Source organism: Saimiri boliviensis, chromosome 10, assembly GCF_048565385.1.
Source record: "Saimiri boliviensis isolate mSaiBol1 chromosome 10, mSaiBol1.pri, whole genome shotgun sequence".
Classification (NCBI taxonomy): Eukaryota; Metazoa; Chordata; class Mammalia; order Primates; family Cebidae; genus Saimiri; species Saimiri boliviensis.
The window spans coordinates 90161770-90182763 of NC_133458.1; the positions used below are offsets into that span (position 1 = coordinate 90161770).

At 42.7% G+C, this 20994-nt stretch overlaps 1 protein-coding gene across 1 annotated transcript in view; it reads right to left on the reverse strand.

Moving 5' to 3' along the window:
- Positions 1-214: 214 nt before the first annotated feature.
- The window catches only part of TRA2A (transformer 2 alpha homolog), a 31354-nt gene continuing 10574 nt past the window's right edge, over positions 215-20994 (reverse strand). Inside the window, exons 2-8 of the mRNA XM_010345673.3 lie at positions 18430-18563; positions 15485-15650; positions 11422-11610; positions 5094-5209; positions 1434-1562; positions 1046-1113; positions 215-885 (exon numbers count right to left, since the gene is read on the reverse strand). Coding sequence (XP_010343975.1) covers positions 875-885; positions 1046-1113; positions 1434-1562; positions 5094-5209; positions 11422-11610; positions 15485-15650; positions 18430-18563 — 813 coding nt within the window. The 3' untranslated portion in view covers positions 215-874. The remainder of the gene's footprint in view (positions 886-1045; positions 1114-1433; positions 1563-5093; positions 5210-11421; positions 11611-15484; positions 15651-18429; positions 18564-20994) is intronic.

The window sequence follows — 20994 nt, forward strand, 5'->3', positions numbered from 1 at the left end:
GAAATTAACTTTTATTTGAGACTATGTTTCCCCACAGGTATCTTCTAAGGATTCTATACTATATGATAACCTGCTTTATCCACTGTCCCAATACCAAAATTTCTAACAACAAATTATACAACTGCTCTAGGTAATAAATAAGAGTTATCCTTCACTGATTAAGGGAATAAACTTCAATAAATTTTACAACAACAACAAAAAAATCACACTTCAGTTTTTAAGTTTTAACAGATGTATTTCAAATACAGAATGTTTTACAGGAGTCCACAAGCTTTTCATCTCTTAAAAAAAAAGACTTAATTTTTAGGGTTCAAAAATTCCGTTCTTCAAAAGAAATGTCCAAGTGTTTTCTTCTATTGCTTCAAAGTTTCTATACTCAACTACCTGACTGTTCCATGCCACCCCAGACAAACCTGACATGAATGAATTACTTCATGTGTTACTACTACCTTCCCCAAAATAAAGTTAAAAAATGAGCTACTCATAAATGCAGATCTCTAATACAGTATGTAACACAAAAGAAGCTATAAAAACACAATTTTTTCGTTATTTGATTAGCTGGAAGTTTACCTCGGTAAAAGCAAAAAAAAAAAAAAAAGTACAAAGCATAACACTGGGGGGGTTCCTGTTATACTCAAGATGTTTAACTACTCAAAATGACAATTACATCTTTAAGAGTATAATAAAAGGGGTGGAAAACAGCAACACAATTCACAAAAGTGTAGATGCTAAATAAACCAAAGCTTTTTTTTTCTTAATGAGTAGGAAGAATCCGAAGCTTGGGGAAATCTCAGAATAAAAAAAAAAAAAAAAAAAAAAAAAAAAAAAAAAAAAAGAGAGAGGAAAAATATCCTTAATTGCAACCATTCCGTTATCAGTAGCGTCCTAAAAGAGAAAAAGCAAAAAAATTAACAATTATAGTTTAATATGCCTAATATTTTTCCAACTATCAACTGCCACCTTCCACCTTCTACCCTAATATTCTAAAGTAAGCCATTAATTAGAAATCAGTTTTTTTAATGCTACAAAATCAAAGTTCACATACTTGGGCTGTAGGAACGAGATCTTGATCGTGATCTGTATCGACTATAATAAGGAGAAGGTGATCGTCTTCTGTAAGAAATGAAAGATTACTTAGCATACTATATAATCACTCCACCGAGGCAGGTGAAAAGTAAAAATTTCTCAACATTCAAAATATTAAGGTACCCTAAGATGATAACTACTTAATATTAAGTTCTCTTTGGGCCAATGAGAACAGTAAGTATATGGCACAACAAAACAGTGGCACATACAGTTAACCTCTGTTCCCAAAGCATCATATATAATCTATTTTAAAAACCAAGTTTTCATTTGTATGTATCAAACATAAAAGTGCCAAGTAACACTACTATCATCTAATTAAGAACAGAAAGATAAAGTTAAAACATTACCTGTACCGGTAATCATAGTCTTCATATCTGTCATATCCACGATCATATCCTCTATCATAGTAAGAATCTCGACGTCTGCCACCACCTCCACCTCCACCGCCGCCTCCTCCTCCACCACCACCACCACTACTGCAGAAAAATGTAAAAATTCTGCATTAGTTTGAGTAACTATTTTCCAGTACACTTTAATACAAACTGAATGGCTTAAAAAAGAGAAAATAAAGAAGATCCCTTTTGTGCAAAATTGCCTTCATATCTCATTTTACTGACTTCCATGGTATTCTGCTTTGCCTTCTAATTCACTACATACATAACCAAGAAGGCTTTCATAAAACTCTCAAAACTAACTGCTCTTCTATTAATGCACTGCCCAAATCATCAACCTTTTCAACAAATTGAAATGATGCAGCACTGTGCTGAGGAGCAGTATAAAAATGCTAAGATGCATCCCTACTGCTAAATGAGACAGGTAAAATAAATAAATAAATAAAGCACATCCCTGGGACTAAAAGGCAATAAACACGAAGAATTTTAAAGTGACTAACTCTAGACACCAAAGAGAATACCAAGGTTTTTATTCCCAAGAAATATCCGTGAATACTGCTTTTGGCTATAAAATATTTTTAAAAACTGTGTGTGGCCGGGCGCGCTGGCTCATGCCTGTAATCCTAGCACTTTGGGAGGCCGAGGTGGGTGGATCACCTGAGGTCAGGAGTTCAAGATCAGCCTGGCCATCATGGTGAAACCCCATCTTAAAACAAAACAAAACGCCGGGCGCGGTAGCTCAAGCCTGTAATCCCAGCACTTTGGGAGGCCGAGGCGGGTGGATCACGAGGTCAAGAGATCGAGACCATCCTGGTCAACATGGTGAAACCCCGTCTCTACTAAAAATACAAAAAAAAAAAAAAAAAAAATTAGCTGGGCATGGTGGCACATGCCTGTAATCCCAGCTACTCAGGAGGCTGAGGCATGAGAATTGCCTGAGCCCAGAAGGCGGAGGTTGCGGTGAGCCGAGATCGTGCCATTGCACTCCAGCCTGGGTAACAAGAGCGAAACTCCGTCTCAAAACAAAACAAAACAAAACAAAACAAAACAAAAAACGTGTGTGTGTGTGTTTTTGACAGAGTCTCACTGTCTCCCAGGCTACAGTGCAGTGGCGGAATCTTGGGTCACTGCCACCTCTGCCTCCCAGGTTCACATGATTCTTGTGCGTCAGCTCCCGAGTAGCTGGAATTACGTGTGTGTGACCACACCAGGCTAGTTTTTGTATTTTTTAGTAGAGACAGCATTTTGCCATGTTGCCCAGGCTGGTCTCGAACTGCTGGCCTCAAGGGTTCTGCCTGCCTCAGCCTCCCAAAGTGCTGGAATTAGAGCTGTGAGCCACTACACCAAGTCCCTGTTTATGTTTTGGTCATTGTTAAAACTATAGCATCAGGCTGGGGCACAGTGGCTCATGCCTGTAATCTCAGCACTTTGGGAGGCTAGGGTGGGTGAATTACTTGAGCCCAAGTGTTCAAGACCCACCTGGGCAATATAATGAGACCATTTCTCTTTAAAAATAAAAACATTAAAGCCGGACACGGTGGCTCACGCCTGTAATCCCAGAACTTAGGGAAGCAGAGATGGGGGTAACATGAGGTCAGGAGATCGAGACCATACTGGCCAACATGGTGAAACCCCGTCTCTATTTTAAAAATAAAAAAAATAAAATTAGCCAGGTGTATCCCAGCTACTTGGGAGGCTGAGGCAGAAGAACTGCTTGGACCTGGGAAGTGGAGGTTGCAGTGAGCTGAGATCGAGCCATTGCATTCCACCCTGGGCGACAGATTCTTGTCCAAAAAAAAAAAAAAAAGCACGATGGCACACACCTGTAATCCCAGCTACTTGGAGGCTGAGGTGGGAGGATTGCTTCAGCCTAGGCAGCAGCAGTGGTTGCAGTGAGCCAAGGTTGCTCACAAGGTGCCACAGATTTTTTTTTAATAACCTGCCTCCCATCTTATTCTTTAGCTTACGAGGTGTGACCTTGGCTCAGTGCAACCTCTGCTTCCCTGGCTGAAGCGATCCTCCCACCTCAGCCTCCCAAGTAGCTGGGACTACAGGTGCATGCCACCATATTTTTAGTAGAGATGGGGTTTCACCATGTTGTCCAAGCTGGTCACAAACTCCTAGGCTCAAGTGATCTGCCCATCTTGGCCTCCCAGTGCTGGGATTACAGGTTTTGAGCCACCATGCCCCAGCCTACTGTGGCATCTTTAACATTTTTAACAAATGCTAAAATCAATAAAATCTGTTTTATACACAGAGGCTTCCCCAGGTCACATAACAAAAAGAGAATCAATATTTAAACAGCATACGGGCTGGACATGGTGGCTCATACCTGTAATCCCAGCACTTTGGGAGGCTGAGGTGGGCGGGTCACAAGGTCAGGAGTTTGAGATCAGCATGGCCAACACAGTGAAACACGGTCTTTACTAAAACTACAAAAAATTAGATGGGTGTGGTGGCAGGTGCCTGTAATCCCAGCTACTCAGGAGACTGAGGTGGGAGAATCACTTGAACCTGGGAGGCAGAGGCTGCAGTAAGCCCAGATCAGGCCACTGCACTCCAGGGTTGGCAAGAGGACAAGACTCCGTCTCAAAAAATAAATAAATAAAAAATAAGCACCATATGCTATTTTACTAGCATCGAATAATTTTTCTGCTTGTATAGTACCAAGAGGTGAGCAAGGTTTGGGGGTAAAAAGCCAGGATGCACTTTTGATAGTTTTTTTTTTTTGAGGCGGAGTTTCACTCGTTACCGAGGCTGGAGTGCAATGGCGCGATCTCGGCTCACCGCAACCTCCGCCTCCTGGGTTCAGGCAATTCTCCTGCCTCAGCCTCCTGAGTAGCTGGGATTACAGGCACGTGCCACCATGCCCAGCTAATTTTTTATATTTTTAGTAGCGACGGGGTTTCACCATGTTGACCGGGATGGTCTCAATCTCTTGACCTCATGATCCACCCGCCTCGGCCTCCCAAAGTGCTGGGATTACAGGCTTGAGCCACCGCGCCTGGCCTGATAGTTTTAATTTATTCTCTTCCTTAAATATATGTGTGTAAAAATAGTAAGTGTGTAAAAATAAAGACTGGCTGAGGCCAGTGGATTGCTTGAGCACAGGAGTTCAACACCTGCCTGTACAACACAGTGAGATCTCATCTCTAAAAAACAAACAAACAAAAAATGCATTTAAATTTTAATTCTATCCTGGCACGGTGGCTCACACCTGTAATCCTACACTTTGGGAGGTCAAGGTGGGCAGATCACTTCAGCCCACAATTTCAAGACCAGTCTGGGCAACAAAGTGAAATCCCAGAAGGCAAAACCCCATCTCTACAAAATACAAAAATCAGCTGAGCGTGGTGGCATGTGCCAGTACTTCCAGCTACCTGGGAGGCTAAGGTGGGAGGACTGTTTAATCCAGCAAGCAGAGGTTACAGTAAGCTAACGGGCTCCACGGCACCCCAGCCTGGGTCACAGAGTGAGACCCTGTCTTAATCTCACCCCACCTTGCCAAAATCAATTTTAAGTACAGGAAAAAAAAAGTTCTCTTCTGAATAATCAAAATTTTGCACATATTTCTGGTGGATTTCTTAGTTTAGCTTAGGAAACTTGAACTCTTACTGGGTTGGTCTGCCCATGTAGATGCCTGGTGTAGGTGTGTGCGCTCTCTTCGTGATAGAATAATCCACTCGAATTCTTCTACCATCCAGCTCCATTCCATTTGCCCTTTCCATAGCCTATAAAGGAGAACAGGCACAGAAAGTTATGTATAATTAACCAGTCTTGAAGTAATCATTACTCGAAATTAAGCACAAAGTATTTCTAGTCCAGATAAACTCACAATTTTGAAAATGACAGCAATGTAGCTTGTACAGGGCATTGTATAGATAATTCTGGACCTCAACAATGTCCAGAAACATTTTAATTTACTCAGTACAAACAGTAGTTAACAAAGTTTCCCAAATAATTTTACCGTTCTGGCACAATTTCCACTCCCTACTCCATGAGATTAACAAGGGAAGTGGAGACTGAAGTCTCTCTCTTCAAGATAAATTTTTTGTAGGCTGCCCAGGTAGACTGCCATTTCACACTTTCTAGTCTCCAGCAATTTCACTTATAAAGACTGATTTCATAACATTAAAAATGGTTAGCTAAGCTTTATACAGGTTCTCTTTATAATGTGCCTCAAATAGTTTGCAGTCTAATATACTGGTAAGACTCAGTGAGCAGTCAAGAAGAAATGATATGAAGAGACAAGTACAAATTTATGGTAATGCCTTTTAGCCTTTTACTGAGACTGAACTAACAGAAGTACAATAAAGTAATAAAACTACACAATTTTTATGTATCCACAAATATTTCTCCAGAAGAGTCCCCCATAAACTAAAGGTCATTAAAATAAGAGACAGGGTCTCACTCCATTGCCCAAGCTGGCTGGCAGTGGCAAGATCATAGTTCACTGGTCTCAAACTTCTTGGCTTATGCAATCCTTCAGCCTTAATCTCTTGAGTAGCTAGGACCTGTGCCACCATGCTCGGCTAATTAAAATAAAAAATTTTGGTACAGAAGGGGTCTAAACAGTATTCCATTCAATGGACTGCATGGATTACACCCACCCACCCACCCATCCATCCATCCATCCATCCATCCATCCATCCATCCATCCATCTATCCGAGATGGAGTCTCACTCTGTCGCCAGGCTGGAGTGCAGTGGCACAATCTCAGCTCACTGCAACCTCAGCCTCCCAGGTCTAAGCGATTCTCCTGCCTCAGCCTCCCAAGTAGCTCTGACTACAGGCGCACAACAGCTAATTTTTTCTATTTTTAGTAGAGACAAGGTTTCACCATGTTGGCCAGGATGGTCTTGATTTCTTGACTTCGTGATCTGTCCACCTTAGCCTCTCAAAGTGCTGTGATTACAAGTGTGAGCCACAGCACCCAGCCTGCGTGATTTTGTAGAGAGAGGGTCTTGATACGTTGCCCAGGCTGGTCTCTAACTAGTGGCCTTAAATGGCATTTTCCCACCTTAGCCAACCAAATTGCATGAGCCACTTTGCCCAGCTTAATTCTTTTTCTTTTTCTTTTCTTTCTTTTTTTTTTTTGAGACAAAGTTTCACTCTTTGTTACCCAGGCTGGAGTGCAATGGCGTGATCCTGGCTCACTGCAACCTCCGCCTCCTGGGTTCAGGCAATTCTCCTGCCTTAGCCTCCTGAGTAGCTGGGATTACAGGCACGTGCCACCATGCCCAGCTAATTTTTTGTATTTTTAGTAGAGACGGGGTTTCGCCATGTTGAGCAGGATAGTCTCGATCTCGTTGACCTCGTGATCCACCCGCCTTGGTCTCCCAAAGTGCTGGGATTACAGGCGTGAGCTACCACGCCCGGCCCCAGCTTAATTCTTGAAGATCAAGAGATTTCTCTTTGATCTCTTTCAAAGGAACAACTCAGAGTATTATTTGTTTCTGGGACAAGTAATACCCTGAGTATTAAAAAAACTACCCAATTTTTTTCCTATTCTCTCACATACACACATATATATTTGTAGAGACCAAGTCTCCTTGTGTTTCCCCTGGCTGGTCTCAAACTCCTGGGCTCAAGCGATCCTCTTGCCAAAGTGCCAGGATTAGAGGCGTGAGCCACCACACCTGGCCCAGTTTTTAAAAAGAACATTATATCACATAAATGTCTGCAAAAGCAAAACTGCAACACATTTAACAAATTTTCCATTTAAGTTTCAACAATCAAAATTCTCCAAGTTGATCTCCCCCCACTTCATCTTAAGCCTCAAAAAAAGAAAAAAAAAATCTCTTAAGCATTTCTTACTGTAACAGGGTGAGGAGCTTATATGTTTATCTTAACCATATACACACTATTAATTTTGACACTTCAGTGAAATTTTTGGAATCAGGGAGAAGTTAGTCAAAAAGGAATAAACATTTTTAACAGATTAAAAAGAATCACTTTAGCCAAGTGCAGTGGCTCATGCCTGTAATCCTAGCACTTTGGGGAGGCCAAGGAGGACAGATCACTTGAGGTCCGGAGTTTGAGGTCAGCCTGGGCAACAGGGAGACCAAAAAAAAATTACAAAAATTAGCCAGGGTAACAAGAGAGAAACTCCGTCTCAAAAAGAAAAAAAAAAAATTAGCCAGGCAAGGTGACATGCACCTGTCGTCCCAACTACTCAGGAGGCTGAGGTGGGAGGATCACTTGAGCCTGGGAGGCAGAAGTTGCCGTAAGCCAAGATGGTGCCACCACACTCCATGCAGCCTAGGCGACAGGGCAAAGAACGAGACCTCATCTCAGAATTAAAAAAAAAAAAAAAATCACTTCAGAAGGCCTGTCCCTAAAGACTGGGGGCAGTTTCAGCCATAGAGAAGAAACCATACAACACGCCTGTTAGATGAGGATTGAGTCTGGGCAACTGAAAAGAGAAACTGCAATTTAGCTGACAAGCCTAGTCAAGCCACTCCTTAACACATTGCAACCTAGTGAATTTAAAGGAACTTCTACGTAAAGGAACACTAAGTAATTGTTCCTGTCTTTAAAGTTGCCATTTTAGGTTTTTTTTTTTTTTTTTGGGAGACGGAGTCTTACTCTGTTGCCCAGTACAGTGGCAAGAACTAGGATCCTGCAACCTCCGCCTCCCAGGTTCAAGCAATTCTCCTGCCTCAGCTTCCAGAGTAGCTGGGATTACAGGTGCATACCACCATGCCCAGCTCATTTTTGTATTTTAGTTAGAAATGGGGTTTCACCATGTTGGCCAGGCAGATCTCAAACTCCTGACCTCAGGTGATCCACCTGCGTCAGACTCCTAAAGTGCTGGCTGGGATTACAGGCTTGAGCCACTGCACCCAGCCTGCCATTTTAGCTTTATTGAGAAGTATAAGTTGAGGGTGAGGCGTGGTGGCTCAAGCCTGTAATCCCAGCACTTTGGGAGGCTGAGGTGGGTGGATCACGAGGTCGAGATCAAGACCATCCTGGTCAACATGGTGAAACCTCGTCTCTACTAAAAATACAAAAAAAATTAGCTGGGCATGGTGGCGAGTGCCTGTAACCCCAGCTACTCAGGAGGCTGAGGCAGGAGAATTGCCTGAATGCAGGAGGCAGAGGTTGCGGTGAGCCGAAATCGTGCCATTGCACTCCAGCCTGGGTAAGAAGAGCAAAACTCTGTCTCCAAAACAACAACAACAAAACAAAATAAAAAAAGAAGTATAAGTTGGGGGGTGGAATCAAGGGATAAACATGTTTCACATTTAAAAAAAATTAAACTGTCTTCTTGTTTGCACTTTGCAACTTTTATTTCAGGTCAGATATCCTAGTATTTCTAAATTGACACCTTCCTTAATTAAGAACAGAAAGATACAAATAACAAACATGTAACAGTTAAAAAAAAAAGCCGTAAAACAGACAAATTTAAGGCATTAACGTGCCTATGACATAAACGACTTAAAAAGTGAAGTATTAGTTTGTTAGAGTTATCCAGGGTTTCTCAACCTTAGCACTATTGACATTTTGGACCTACTGAATCTATGCTATGGGGTGCCAGATTGTATACTGTATGGTATTTAGCAGTGTCCCTGGCTCCTACCTACCAGATGCCAAGAGGTTATTGTTTTTGAAAGATAGCCTATTAAGGTCTAATAAAACTTATAGATAAATACAAATATATATTTTTTAACTTAGAAGACAGAAGAAAAGGTGTAATAAAACTTTAATAATGAGCTTTAAATTCCTTAAAATGCAATTTTCTAAATCAATTATCATCAACTTTTAGTAAAGAGAAAGTGAGCCTAGGCCAGGTATGGTGGCTCACATCAGTAATTCTAGCACCTTGGGAGGCCAAGACAGGAAGAATGCTTGAGGCCAGCAGTTTCCGAGATCAGCTCAGGCAACACAGTGAGACTCCCTGCAAAAAATTTTTTTTTTTGCTCTTGTTACCCAGGTTGGAGTGCAATGGCGCGATCTCGGCTCACCGCAACCTCCGCCTCCTGGGTTCAGGCAATTCTCCCACCTCAGCCTCCTGAGTAGCTGGGATTACAGGCACGCACCACCATGCCCAGCTAATGTTGTTGTATTTTTTAGTAGAGACAGGGTTTCACCATGTTGACCAGGATGGTCTCGATCTCTTGACCTCGTGATCCACCCGCCTCGGCCTCCCAAAGTGCTGGGATTACAGGCTTGAGTCACCGCGCCCGGCCAACTCCCTGCAAAAATTTAAAGCAAGCCTACCACTTCCTTTATAATACCTAATATGTTAGAATATCAATACTTCAAACCACTGACATTGATTAGTTGATTGTATTAGGCAAGTTAAGAAACAGCACTAGGCCGGGCGCGGTGGCTCAAGCCTGTAATCCCAGCACTTTGGGAGGCCGAGGCGGGTGAATCACGAGGTCGAGAGATCGAGACCATCCTGGTCAACATGGTGAAACCTCGTCTCTACTAAAAACACAAAAAATTAGCTGGGCATGGTGGTTCGTGCCTGTAATCCCAGCTACTCAGGAGGCTGAGGCAGGAGAATTGCCTGAACCCAGGAGGCGGAGGTTGCGGTGAGCCGCGATCGCGCCATTGCACTCCAGCCTGGGTAACAAGAGCGAAACTCCGTCTCAAAAAAAAAAAAAAAAAAAAAGAAACAGCACTAAACGCCTCGAATTTTGGCTCACACCTGTAATCCCAGCACTTTTGGGAGGCTGAGGCAAGAGGTTCACCTGAGGTCAAGAGTTCAAGACCAGCCTGAGGCCAACATGGTGAAACCACATCTCTACCAAAAAAATTAGCTCAGCGTGGTGACGCGTGCCTGTAGTCTTAGCTACTCAGGGAGCCAAGATCATCCCACTGCACTCCAGCCTGGGTGATAGAGGAAGACTCCATCTCAAATAAAATTAAAAAAAAAAAAAAAAAAAAAAAAAAAAGCATACTAAAATGTGTCAATTCTTTTCATGTACTATTTTTTCATGTACTATTTTTCTTTTTCTTTTCTTTTTTTTTCTTTTTTTGAGACAGAATTTCGCTCGTTACCCAGGCTGGAGTGCAATGGCACAATCTCGGCTCACCGCAACCTCCGCTTCCTGGGTTCAGGCAATTCTCCTGCCTCAGCCTCCTGAGTAGCTGGGATTACAGGCACGTGCCACCATGCCCAGCTAATTTTTTGTATTTTTAGTAGAGGCGGGGTTTCACCATGTTGACCAGGATGGTCTTGATCTCTTGACCTCGTGATCCACCCGCCTCGGCCTCCCAAAGTGTTGGGATTACAGGCGTAAGCCACCGCGCCTGGCTCATGTACTATTTTTCAATTATTGAACAGAATGACACACAAATATTTAGAGAGTAGAAAAATGTTCATTATAGACACAAAATTAAATATATCAAACTCTAAACATCACAGATTCTTAAAAGTTAATTTAATTATCTGTTTAGAGCATCAATATGGCTTATTCAAAAGAGAACACTTACACAATACACTTTTTCCATTAACTTAAGCATAGCTCACTTCACATGGTCAGATTTCAATTAGGATATTCCAAGCCAGAGAGCATAACTGAAAAAAGTAAAACTATGGTCACTCCAACTGTAATCCTGAGAGGTAGAGTTTGAATGAGGTCAGAATTAGAAAGAACACAATAGGCCAGGTATGGTGGCACGTGCCTGGAAACCCAACACTCTGGGAGGATCACTTGAGGCCAGGAGTTTGAGACTAGCCTGGGCAACATAGTGAGACCTCATCTCTCAACAAAATATTATCTGGGCATGGTGGCCCACCCCTATAGTCCCTGCTACTCAGGAGGCTGGGGTAGGAGGACTGCTTGAGCCCAGGAGGTGGAGGCTGCCCTCCAGCCTGGACAACAGCAAGATCAGCAAGGTCCTATCATGGAAATAAAAGTCTGTTAATCAACTTTTCACACTAATTCAGTACTACAATCAGGCATATAAAAGACAAATTTAAATTTACCTCCTTTGAGTCATCTATTCGCTCAAAATATACAAAAGCAAATCCTCGAGATCGCCCAGTTCGCTGATCATAAACCACATTGACGCCACTCAATGGTCCATATCGAGAAAACACTTCACGAAGATCTCTCTCTGTTGTGTACAAACTGAGGCCAAACACTCCAAGGCAAGTGTTGGGATCTGGATTTGCCTATTGAATAAAAATATTAAGTCCAAATTAAAATCAAAATAAAAAACACAGAAATACTTTGTTTAGAACACCTCATCCAATACACAATAAATAGAATGTTTCTAGTTACTTGGAGATAAAATTTTAAGAGAACTAAAGCAGATGAACCATAGTTTACAATTCATAGTACCCTCAAAGCCTTCTTTGGGATATGCTTTCTGTCTATAGCCCGAATTAAAGCATTCCTACTTTCCAGCCCAGCAAATTTTTATAATGTATCCTATAAATGTTGTCATCCCAGCACTTTGGGAGGCTGAGGCAGGTGGATCACCTGAGGTTAGGAGTTCGAGACCAGCCTGGCCAACATGGTGAAACCCTATCTCTACTGAAAATACAAAAATTAGCTGGGCATGGTGGCGGGCACCTGTAATCCCAGCTAACTCCAGAGGCTGAGGCAGGAGAATTGCTTGAGGGACGTGGAGGTTGCAGGGAGCCAAGACAGCACCATTGCAGTCCAGCCTAGGTAACAACAATGAACTGCTTCTCAAAAAAAAACAAAAGAAAGTATCCTTAGTTTAATTCCATCTTTCTAATTTATACAAATGCTTTACACCCCTTACAGATTTGTACCTAATTTGACCTCATCTGTAATTGTTAATTTAGACCCCCTCTCCTCTATTTTCTTTTATTTTTCTTCCTGAAACAGGGTCACACTCTGTTGCCCAAGCTTAAGTTTAGTGGCCTGATCATGGCTCACTACAGCCTTGGGCCTCCTTGGGCTCAGGCAGTCCTCCTATCTCAGCCTCCCGAGTAGTTGGGATTACAGATGTGAGCTAATATGCCTGGCCCATTTTAATTCTTTAGCAAGGAATATACTTTCAGTGTTCCCATAATCCAGATTTTAGGAATAAATTTACAGATTTCAAAACATTAAATAATGACATGCTCTACCACAGTTAAGTTAGTCAGTATCCTGTGGGAGAGACATAGCACAGCATGTTAACATGCTCTAAGAACTTCAGAGTCAGGCAGCTTGGCTGAAACCTAGACTGCCAGTTAGCAAAAATTAAACCAAAACCCCTTCAATGTCATGCATCCAAGAATTAATTTCTTTCTTTCTTTCTTTTTGAGAAGGAGTCTTGGACTGCCACACTGGCTGAAGTGCAGTGGCACGATCTCAGCTCACTGCAATCTCCGCCTCCTGGGTTCAAGCAATTCTCCTGTCTCAGCCTCCTGAGTAGCTGGGACTACACGTGTAACGCACCACTCCTGGCTAATTTTTTTTGTATTTTTAGTAGAGACGGGATTTCACCATGTTGGCCAAGATGGTCTCTATCTCCTGACCTTGTGATCCACCCACCTCAGCCTCCCAAAGTGCTGGGATAACAGGCGTGAGCCACCGCGTCCGGCCCCTCAATTTCTTTTTTTTTTTTTGAGACGGATTTTCGCTCTTGTTACCCAGGCTGGAGTGCAATGGCGCAATCTCGGCTCACCGCAACCTCCGCCTCCTGGGTTCAGGCAATTCTCCTGCCTCAGCCTCCTGAGTAGCTGGGATTACAGGCATGTGCCACCATGCCCAGCTAATTTTTTTGTATTTTTAGTAGAGACGGGGTTTCACCATGTTGACCAGGATGGTCTCGATCTCTGGACCTCGTGATCCACTCGCCTCGGCCTCCCAAAGTGCTGGGATTACAGGCTTGAGCCACCGCGCCCAGCCCCCTCAATTTCTTTATCTATAACATGACAGACTGCCTCACAGAGATGTTAAGAGTCTTAAATGTACTGAATAGAAGTGTTATGATTACTACAAAGTTTTTTTTTTTTTTTGGAGACCGAGTTTCGCTCTTGTCACCCAGGCTGGAGTGCAACGGCGCCATCTCGGCTCACCGCAACCTCCGCTTCCTGGGTTCAGGTGATTCTCCTGCCTCAGCCTCCTGAGTAGCTGGGATTACAGGCACATGCCACTATGCCCAGCTAATTTTTTGTATTTTTAGTAGAGACAGGGTTTCACCATGTTGACCAGGATGGTCCTGATCTCTTTTTTTTTTTTGAGATGGAGTTTCACTCTTGTTACCCAGGCTGGAGTCCAACAGTGCGAACTCGGCTCACCGCAACCTCCGCTTCCTGGGTTCAGGCAATTCTCCTGCCTCAGCCTCCCGAGCTGGGATTACAGGTAGGCGCCACCACACCCAGCTAATTTTTGTATTTTTAGTAGAGACGGGGTTTCACCATGTTGACCAGGATGGTCTCAATCTCTTGACCTCATGATCCACCTGCCTCGGCCTCCTTAAGTGCTGGGATTACAGGCGTGAGCCACTGTGCTCAGCTACTACAAAGTTTTTAGTATTTCTTTGACCCCTTACTGCATCATAAAACCTTGAACATACCCCAATATTCCCAACTCAGTTTATGCTTCTCACTTTAATTCTTGGAACATATTTCTTCCCAAATTTCATCTTCTTTTATTTTTTTTTTTGAGACAGAGTCTCACTCTCTTGCCCAGGCCAGTCTTGAATACAGCAGCTCAATCTTGGCTCACTGCAAACTCCACCTCCTGAGTTCAACATCTTCTCCTGCCTCAACCTCCTGAGTAACTGGGATTACAGGCATAAGCCACCAAGCCCAGCTAATTTCTAGTAGAGAAGGAGTTTCACCATGTTGGCCAGGATGGTCTGAACTCCTGACCTCATGTGATCCATCTACCTCGGCCTCCCAAAGTGCTGAGATTACAGGTGCGAGCTTTTTAACTACTTTTTAACATTCAAAAGTGATAAAAAGAAAAATATATTCCTGGTCGGGCATGATAGCTCACACCTGTAACCCCAGCACTTTGGGAGGCCAAGGAGGGCAGATCAGCTGAGATCGGGAGTTTGAGTTGAGGCTGGTCAACATGGTGAAACTTCGCCTCTACTAAAAATACGAAAATCAGCCAGACAAGTGGTGGTGGGCGCTTGTAATCCCAGCTACTCAGGAGAGTAAGGCAGGAGAATCACTTGAACCGAGGAGGTGCAGGTTGGAGTGAGCTGAGATCTTGCCATTGCACTCCAGCCTGGATGACAGAGCAAGACTCTTCTCAAAAGTAAACAAACAAAAAAAGTAAGCTTACTAAATTGGTGGCATTCGCTTCATTTTGAAAGCTAACACAGCTTATTAAGAATGTTTCCAGGCCGGGAGGAGTGGCTCAAGCCTGTAATCCCAGCACTTTGGGAGGCTGAGGTGGGTGGATCACGAGGTCGAGAGATTGAGACCATCCTGGTCAACATGGTGAAACCCCGTCTCTACTAAAAATACAAAAAATTAGCTGGGCATGGTGGTGCATGCCTGTAATTCCAGCTACTCAGGAGGCTGAGGCAGAAGAATTGCCTGAACCCAGGAGGCGGAGGTTGCGGTGAGCCGAGATGGTGCCATTGCACTCCAGCCTAGGTAACAAGAGCAAAACGCTGTCTCAAAAAAATAAAATAAAAATAAAAATGTTTCCAGGGCCAGTAGCAGTGGCTCATGTTTGTAATCCTGGCACTTTGGAAGGTCGACACAGGTGGATATCACCTGAGGTCAGGAGTTCAAGACCAGCCTGGCCAACATGGTAAAACCCTGCCTCTACCAAAAACACAAAAATTACCTGGGCATGGTGGCGGGCACCTGTAATCCCAGCTTCTCAGGAAGCTGAGGCAGGAGAATAGCTTGAACACAGGAGGTGAAAGTTGCAGTGAGCAAAGATTCTACCACTGCACTGCAGCCTGGGTGACAACAACAAAACTGTCTCAAAAAAAAAAAAAGAATGTTTCTAGAGTATCACTTCTAAACAATGGCCAAGCTCTCCTAAAAGCAAGATATGCCATGACTAAACACAGGGAAGGGAAAAATAAGTCTTCATTAACTTTTATAAACCACATACCCTGCTGCCAGTATGTCTTCTCCGGTTAGACATTGGAGAATGACTTCGGCTCCTTCGCCGCCGGTATTCTGGTGTATATGATCTACTTCGAGATCGTCTCCTATGAGAGTGAGAGTGGGATCTGGATCGAGTGTAACGTCTATGAGAATGCCTCCTTGATCTTGACCTTTGAGAGAAATACATTTAGGTAAAAATACTGAAACAAAATGGCTAATGTCCTTCCCTCTTCCAAGGAGGTATACATATATCCCTACGTATTCTCAGGTCCCTCCTCGTTTCTGAGGAAAGAGTATTCCTCCTCTTGTTCACTTAATCCCTTAAATCACAACATCTTCCACCCTGCTCTCAGTCAAGCCCCTCCACATTCACCCTTTTCATCTTACCTTACAAAAATTTTAAGGCCCCATTTTCTTTAAAAAGGGGGAAAAACACCCCTACTACTGTTATTAAATAAAATATTTTGATTCTTAGCTAAGTGCAGTGACATGTGCTTATGTTCCCAGCTACTTGGAAAGATAAGCAAGAAAATCACCTGAGCCCAGTAGAACAAGTCTAGCACAGGCAACATAGGAAGACTCCAGACCTCTATTAAAAAGAACTAAAAAACAGGCTGGGCAAAGTGGCACACGCCTGTAATCCCAGCACTTTTGGAGGCCGAGGTGGGCAGATCATGAAGTCAGGAGACTGAGACCAGTCTCTACTAAAAATACAAAAATGAGCCAGGTGTGGTGGCGTGTGCCAGTAGTCACAGCTACCTGGGAGGCTGAGGCAGGATAATTGCTTGAACCCAGGAGGTGGAGGTTGCAGTGAGCCAAGAGTGCACCAGTGCACTCCAGCTTGGTGACAAAGCGAGACTCTGCCTCAAAAACAAACAAAGAGACAAACAACCACAAAAACACAAATTCCTTTTGATTTCCTGCTACCTTCTACATAAAGTTTTTTTTTGTTTGTTTGTTTTTTTTGAGGCAGGGTCTTGCTCTGTCACCCAGGCTGGAGTACAGTGGCATGATCTCAGCTGACTGCAACGTGTCTCCTGGTCTCAATCAATTCTCCCACCTCAGCTTCCCAGACAGCTAGGACTACAGGCATGCACTACCACACCTGGCTAATTTATATATATATATTTTTGTAAAGATAAGGTTTTTGCCATGTTGCTTACGCTGGTCTTGAACTCCTGGGCTTAAGCAATTTGCCCACCTTGGACTCCCCAAGTGCTGGAGTTACAGGCGTGAGCCACATGCCAGACCAATTTTTGTATTTTTAGTAGAATCAGAGTTTCACCAAGTTGCCCAGGCTGGTCTTGAACTCCTGACCTCAAATGATCCACCCACCTCGGCCTCCCAAAGTTCTGAGATTATAGGTGTGAGCCATTGCACCCAATCCTTAAAACTTTTATCCTACCTAAAAACAACAAAAGGCCGGAAGTGGTGGCTCACGCCTGTAGTCCAAGCACTTTGGAGGCCAAAGTGGGCAGATCACCTGAGGTCGGGAGTTCAAGACCAGCCTGACCGACACAGTGAAAACCCATCTTAAACAACAAAAAAGAGGGCCGGGCGCGGTGGCTCACACCTGTAATTCCAGCACTTTGGGAGGCCAAGGAGGGTGGATCATGAGGTCAAGAGATCGAGACCATCCTGGTCAACATGGTGAAACCACGTCTCTACTAAAAATACAAAAAATTAGCTGGGCATGGTGGTGCGTGCCTGTAATCCCAGCTACTGAGGAGGCTGAGGCAGGAGAATTGCCTGAACCCAGGAGGCGGAGGTTGCGGTGAGCCGAGATTGCGCCATTGCACTCCAGCCTGGGTAACAAGAGCGAAACTCTGTCTCGGGTTGGGCGGGGGGAAACAACTTTTATCCTACCCCAGTACACCTGGGACATTTGACAGTGAACTTTGCATTGGTTCACTATAGCATTTTTGTTGTCTGTGATGGTGGGGCTCTGAATCAGCTGAGGACTCTTCTGCCAAATTACATCTGACCAGAGCTCTACCCTGGACACAGAGTCAGAATCTTCAGATAAAAATGTAGCTGGAATGTAAATGCTAAAAATGCTTTTCAATAGTACTAACCAATGAGCATAACATACACACATCAATATTCTCTGCATTAAATTACATGTGAGTCTCCAATGCAGAAAACTGCCTTTTTGTTGTATAAATGTTGTTGACAAACAAAAAATATTGTTGGCATAAAACCAAACATTAATTCTCAAATGCCAAACACATTTAAACCAAGAGATATACACACATAATTTGTATTGGTTGTAAGTATCTGATATATTAATTGGGATGGAGGACAACTTTATTACTAATTTCTTATTTTTTAGAGATAGTCTCTCTGACAATCAATACAGCTTGGAACTCCTGGGCTCCAGCTGTACTTCTAAGTCTTTGTCTGGGATACAGCATTCATTTATAAAGTGCAGTCTGAGAAAAACTACTTCATAATTTTGAGTCTTTGTGAAATTTCTATACAAAATGCAGCCAAAAACTGCTCTGTCCTCAAAAACCACAGAAGAATTTTTTTTTTTCTTTTTGAGATGGAGTTTCACTCTTGTTGCCCAGGCTGGAGGGCAATGGCCCAATCTCAGCTTGCCACAACCTCCGCCTCCCGGGTTCAAGTGATTTTCTTGGCTCGGCCTCTCGAGTAACTGGGATTACAGGCATGTGCCACCATGCCTGGTTAATTTTGTACACACACACAGACACACACACACACACAACTGGGATTACAGGCATGTGCCACCATGCCCGGCTAATTTTGTACACACACACAGACACACACACACACACGTTAGTAGAGATAGGGTTTCTTCATACTGGTCAGGCTGGTCTCGAACTCCCAACCTCAGCTGATCCGCCTGCCTCCCAAAGTGCTGGGGTTACAGGCATGAGCCACCGTGCCAGGCCAGAATATTTTAAGCATTATCTTAAATACACTTACCTGGATTTTGATCTTGATCGAGAATGGGATTCAGAGTGTTTGGAAACCCTTGATGGACTACGAGATCCTGACCTGCTCTCCGATTTTACACGAGCAGGAGTTCCCGTTGGAGATTTTGACTGAGAGCGAGACTCCTAACAAAGAAGACAGTATTACAAATGGCACTGGTCATGTAGATGCCTAACACCTAACATTTAAAGTACCGTAATTATTTATATTGATTGCTCCTGAAAAACAAATGGTTAGGCAATACCCTCCAGAAAAAATTTCAGCTCAATAATAACCCCTTGTTAATACTGCTAACTGTCCTCAGTAATTCCCTACTTGAACCAGATCACCAATTCTCTATTAACTAAGTAATCATGCAAATTCATCTACAACTTGATCATACAGACACTGGAACATAAACCATACATTTACTTAACCTAGGACCCATTCATTCTTCCAGATTCTTTTAATTCTACTTCACTCTTGCTTTCTACTTCTCTTCATTCTTCATTTTTTCATTTTTCATACTTCGTGTATTCTTCCCCAATTCAAACAATTCAAAATAGCCTTAAAAAAAATATTCAAGTGCTTCTATCTGACCAATCTTCTGTTCAATTTTTTCCCCCATTCAATTTTAATTTTCTGATCTTTAATACTTTTCATTAGCCTTCTTTTATCTTGATTTATCTTCCACATTCTTGGAAAAAACTCTTCAATTTCTTCACGAACATTAACCTTAATGGAAAAAGAACATTTAGTATATTTAAGCACGTGGGGATTATAAAACTCTGCTGGAGTTCAGAATGTTATCTACCAAATGGAAAAGCCAGCAGGTAAAGTGCAAATAACTAGTTTATTTTTTTTAAAAAAACAATTTTATAGTCTTTAAAATTGTTCAAAAGTCTAGTTTCTAACAGAGAATTTACTAAATTTCTCTAAATGTTTTTTTACCATACTCTTCACCCTCCTCCCCTTTCATGTTTCATTCTAGTTCCTAAAATATGAACAATTTTAATATAAATAATTCAAACATAAATCTAAACAACTGTAATATCCCCGCCACCTAAGTTCAATTTTCACTATTTTATAACCTGAAGATTCTTAAAAGAAGCTTTCACTAAGTCATGCTAAGAAATCAAGATATAGTTAGAGTGAGGCAACCCAGGCTGAAATATTTGTACAAACCTATCTAAACTCACCTATAGCACAGATGTCAAGGTTCAAGTAAGTCAAAAAGAAAAAAAATGAGTAAAATTACACCTTCTTCCAACTTTGACCACTATCTTTGCTCATTCTGACTTAAAATACGTTCTGAAGACAAACAAGCATACTGAAGCATGAAATTCTTAAAATTTCCCTGTTAGCTTATTAATTCCTGATACATGCATTTTTGCAACCATGCCACTTTAAAATGCTCTATCATCCATGAAATACCACAAAGTGCAAGAAGGTACAAAATTTACATCATGGTCTTTATCTTTGACCCCACCCTCTTTTGTTCCATTTTTACATAATACATTTATGTATACTGGTACTCCCCCTTCAGTGACTATATCCTACATCTAAAAAGTAATGCGTTTCTGAAAAAGTTGGATGTAAATCAAAGCATTCCAAATAAAATAACTTACTGATCATAAACTTTTTTTTTTGAGAGCAGAGTCTTACTCTGTTGCCCAGGCTGGAGGGCAATGGCACTGCGTTGGCTCACTGCAACCTCTGTCTTCTGGGTACAAGCAATTCTCCTGCCTCAGCCTCCCGAGTAGCTGGGATTACAGATGCCCACCACCACGCCCAGCTAATTTTTATATATATTTTTTGAGACGGAGTTTCGCTCTTGCTACCCAGGCTGGAGTGCAATGGCGCGATCTCGGCTCACCGCAACCTCCGCCTCCTGGGCTCAGGCAATTCTCCTGTCTCGGCCTCCTGAGTAGCTGGGATTACAGGCACGCGCCACCATGCCCAGCTAATTTTTTGTGTTTTTAGTAGAGACGGGGTTTCACTATGTTGACCAGGATGGTCTCGATCTCTTGACCTCGTGATCCACCCGCCTCGGCCTCCCAAAGTGCTGGGATTACAGGCTTGAGCCACCGCGCCCGGCCTAATTTTTATATTTTTAGTAGAGATAGGGTTTCACTAGGTTACACAGGCTGGTCTCAAACTCCTGATCTCAGATGATCTGCATGCCTCAGCCTCCCAAAGTGCTGGGATTATAGGATGAGCCACTACACCCAGCCCACAAGCTTGTTTTTTTAAGTTGACAGATATGAGGCACTTATGATCAAAACAGGATGGACGGCTTGGTTTCTATGTCCAGTTAAGCCTTGATTATTAGTGTAAATAATTATGTAAATTTCACAGCAATTTTCATTTATGCCATAAGACCATCACACAACACAAATAGCTTTCTGACAATCTTTCCTTTGCTTCAAGTTTAACGTCAAGACCTGTACTAATGCCACCTGGTCATTTTCCTTCAGATAAAAACAAAACTGAAATACACAGCTATGTTTCTGCTAAATACTAACCTTTCCCATTTAGCTACCTACAAGTCTTTCACTGCATCTCAGATACTCTCAA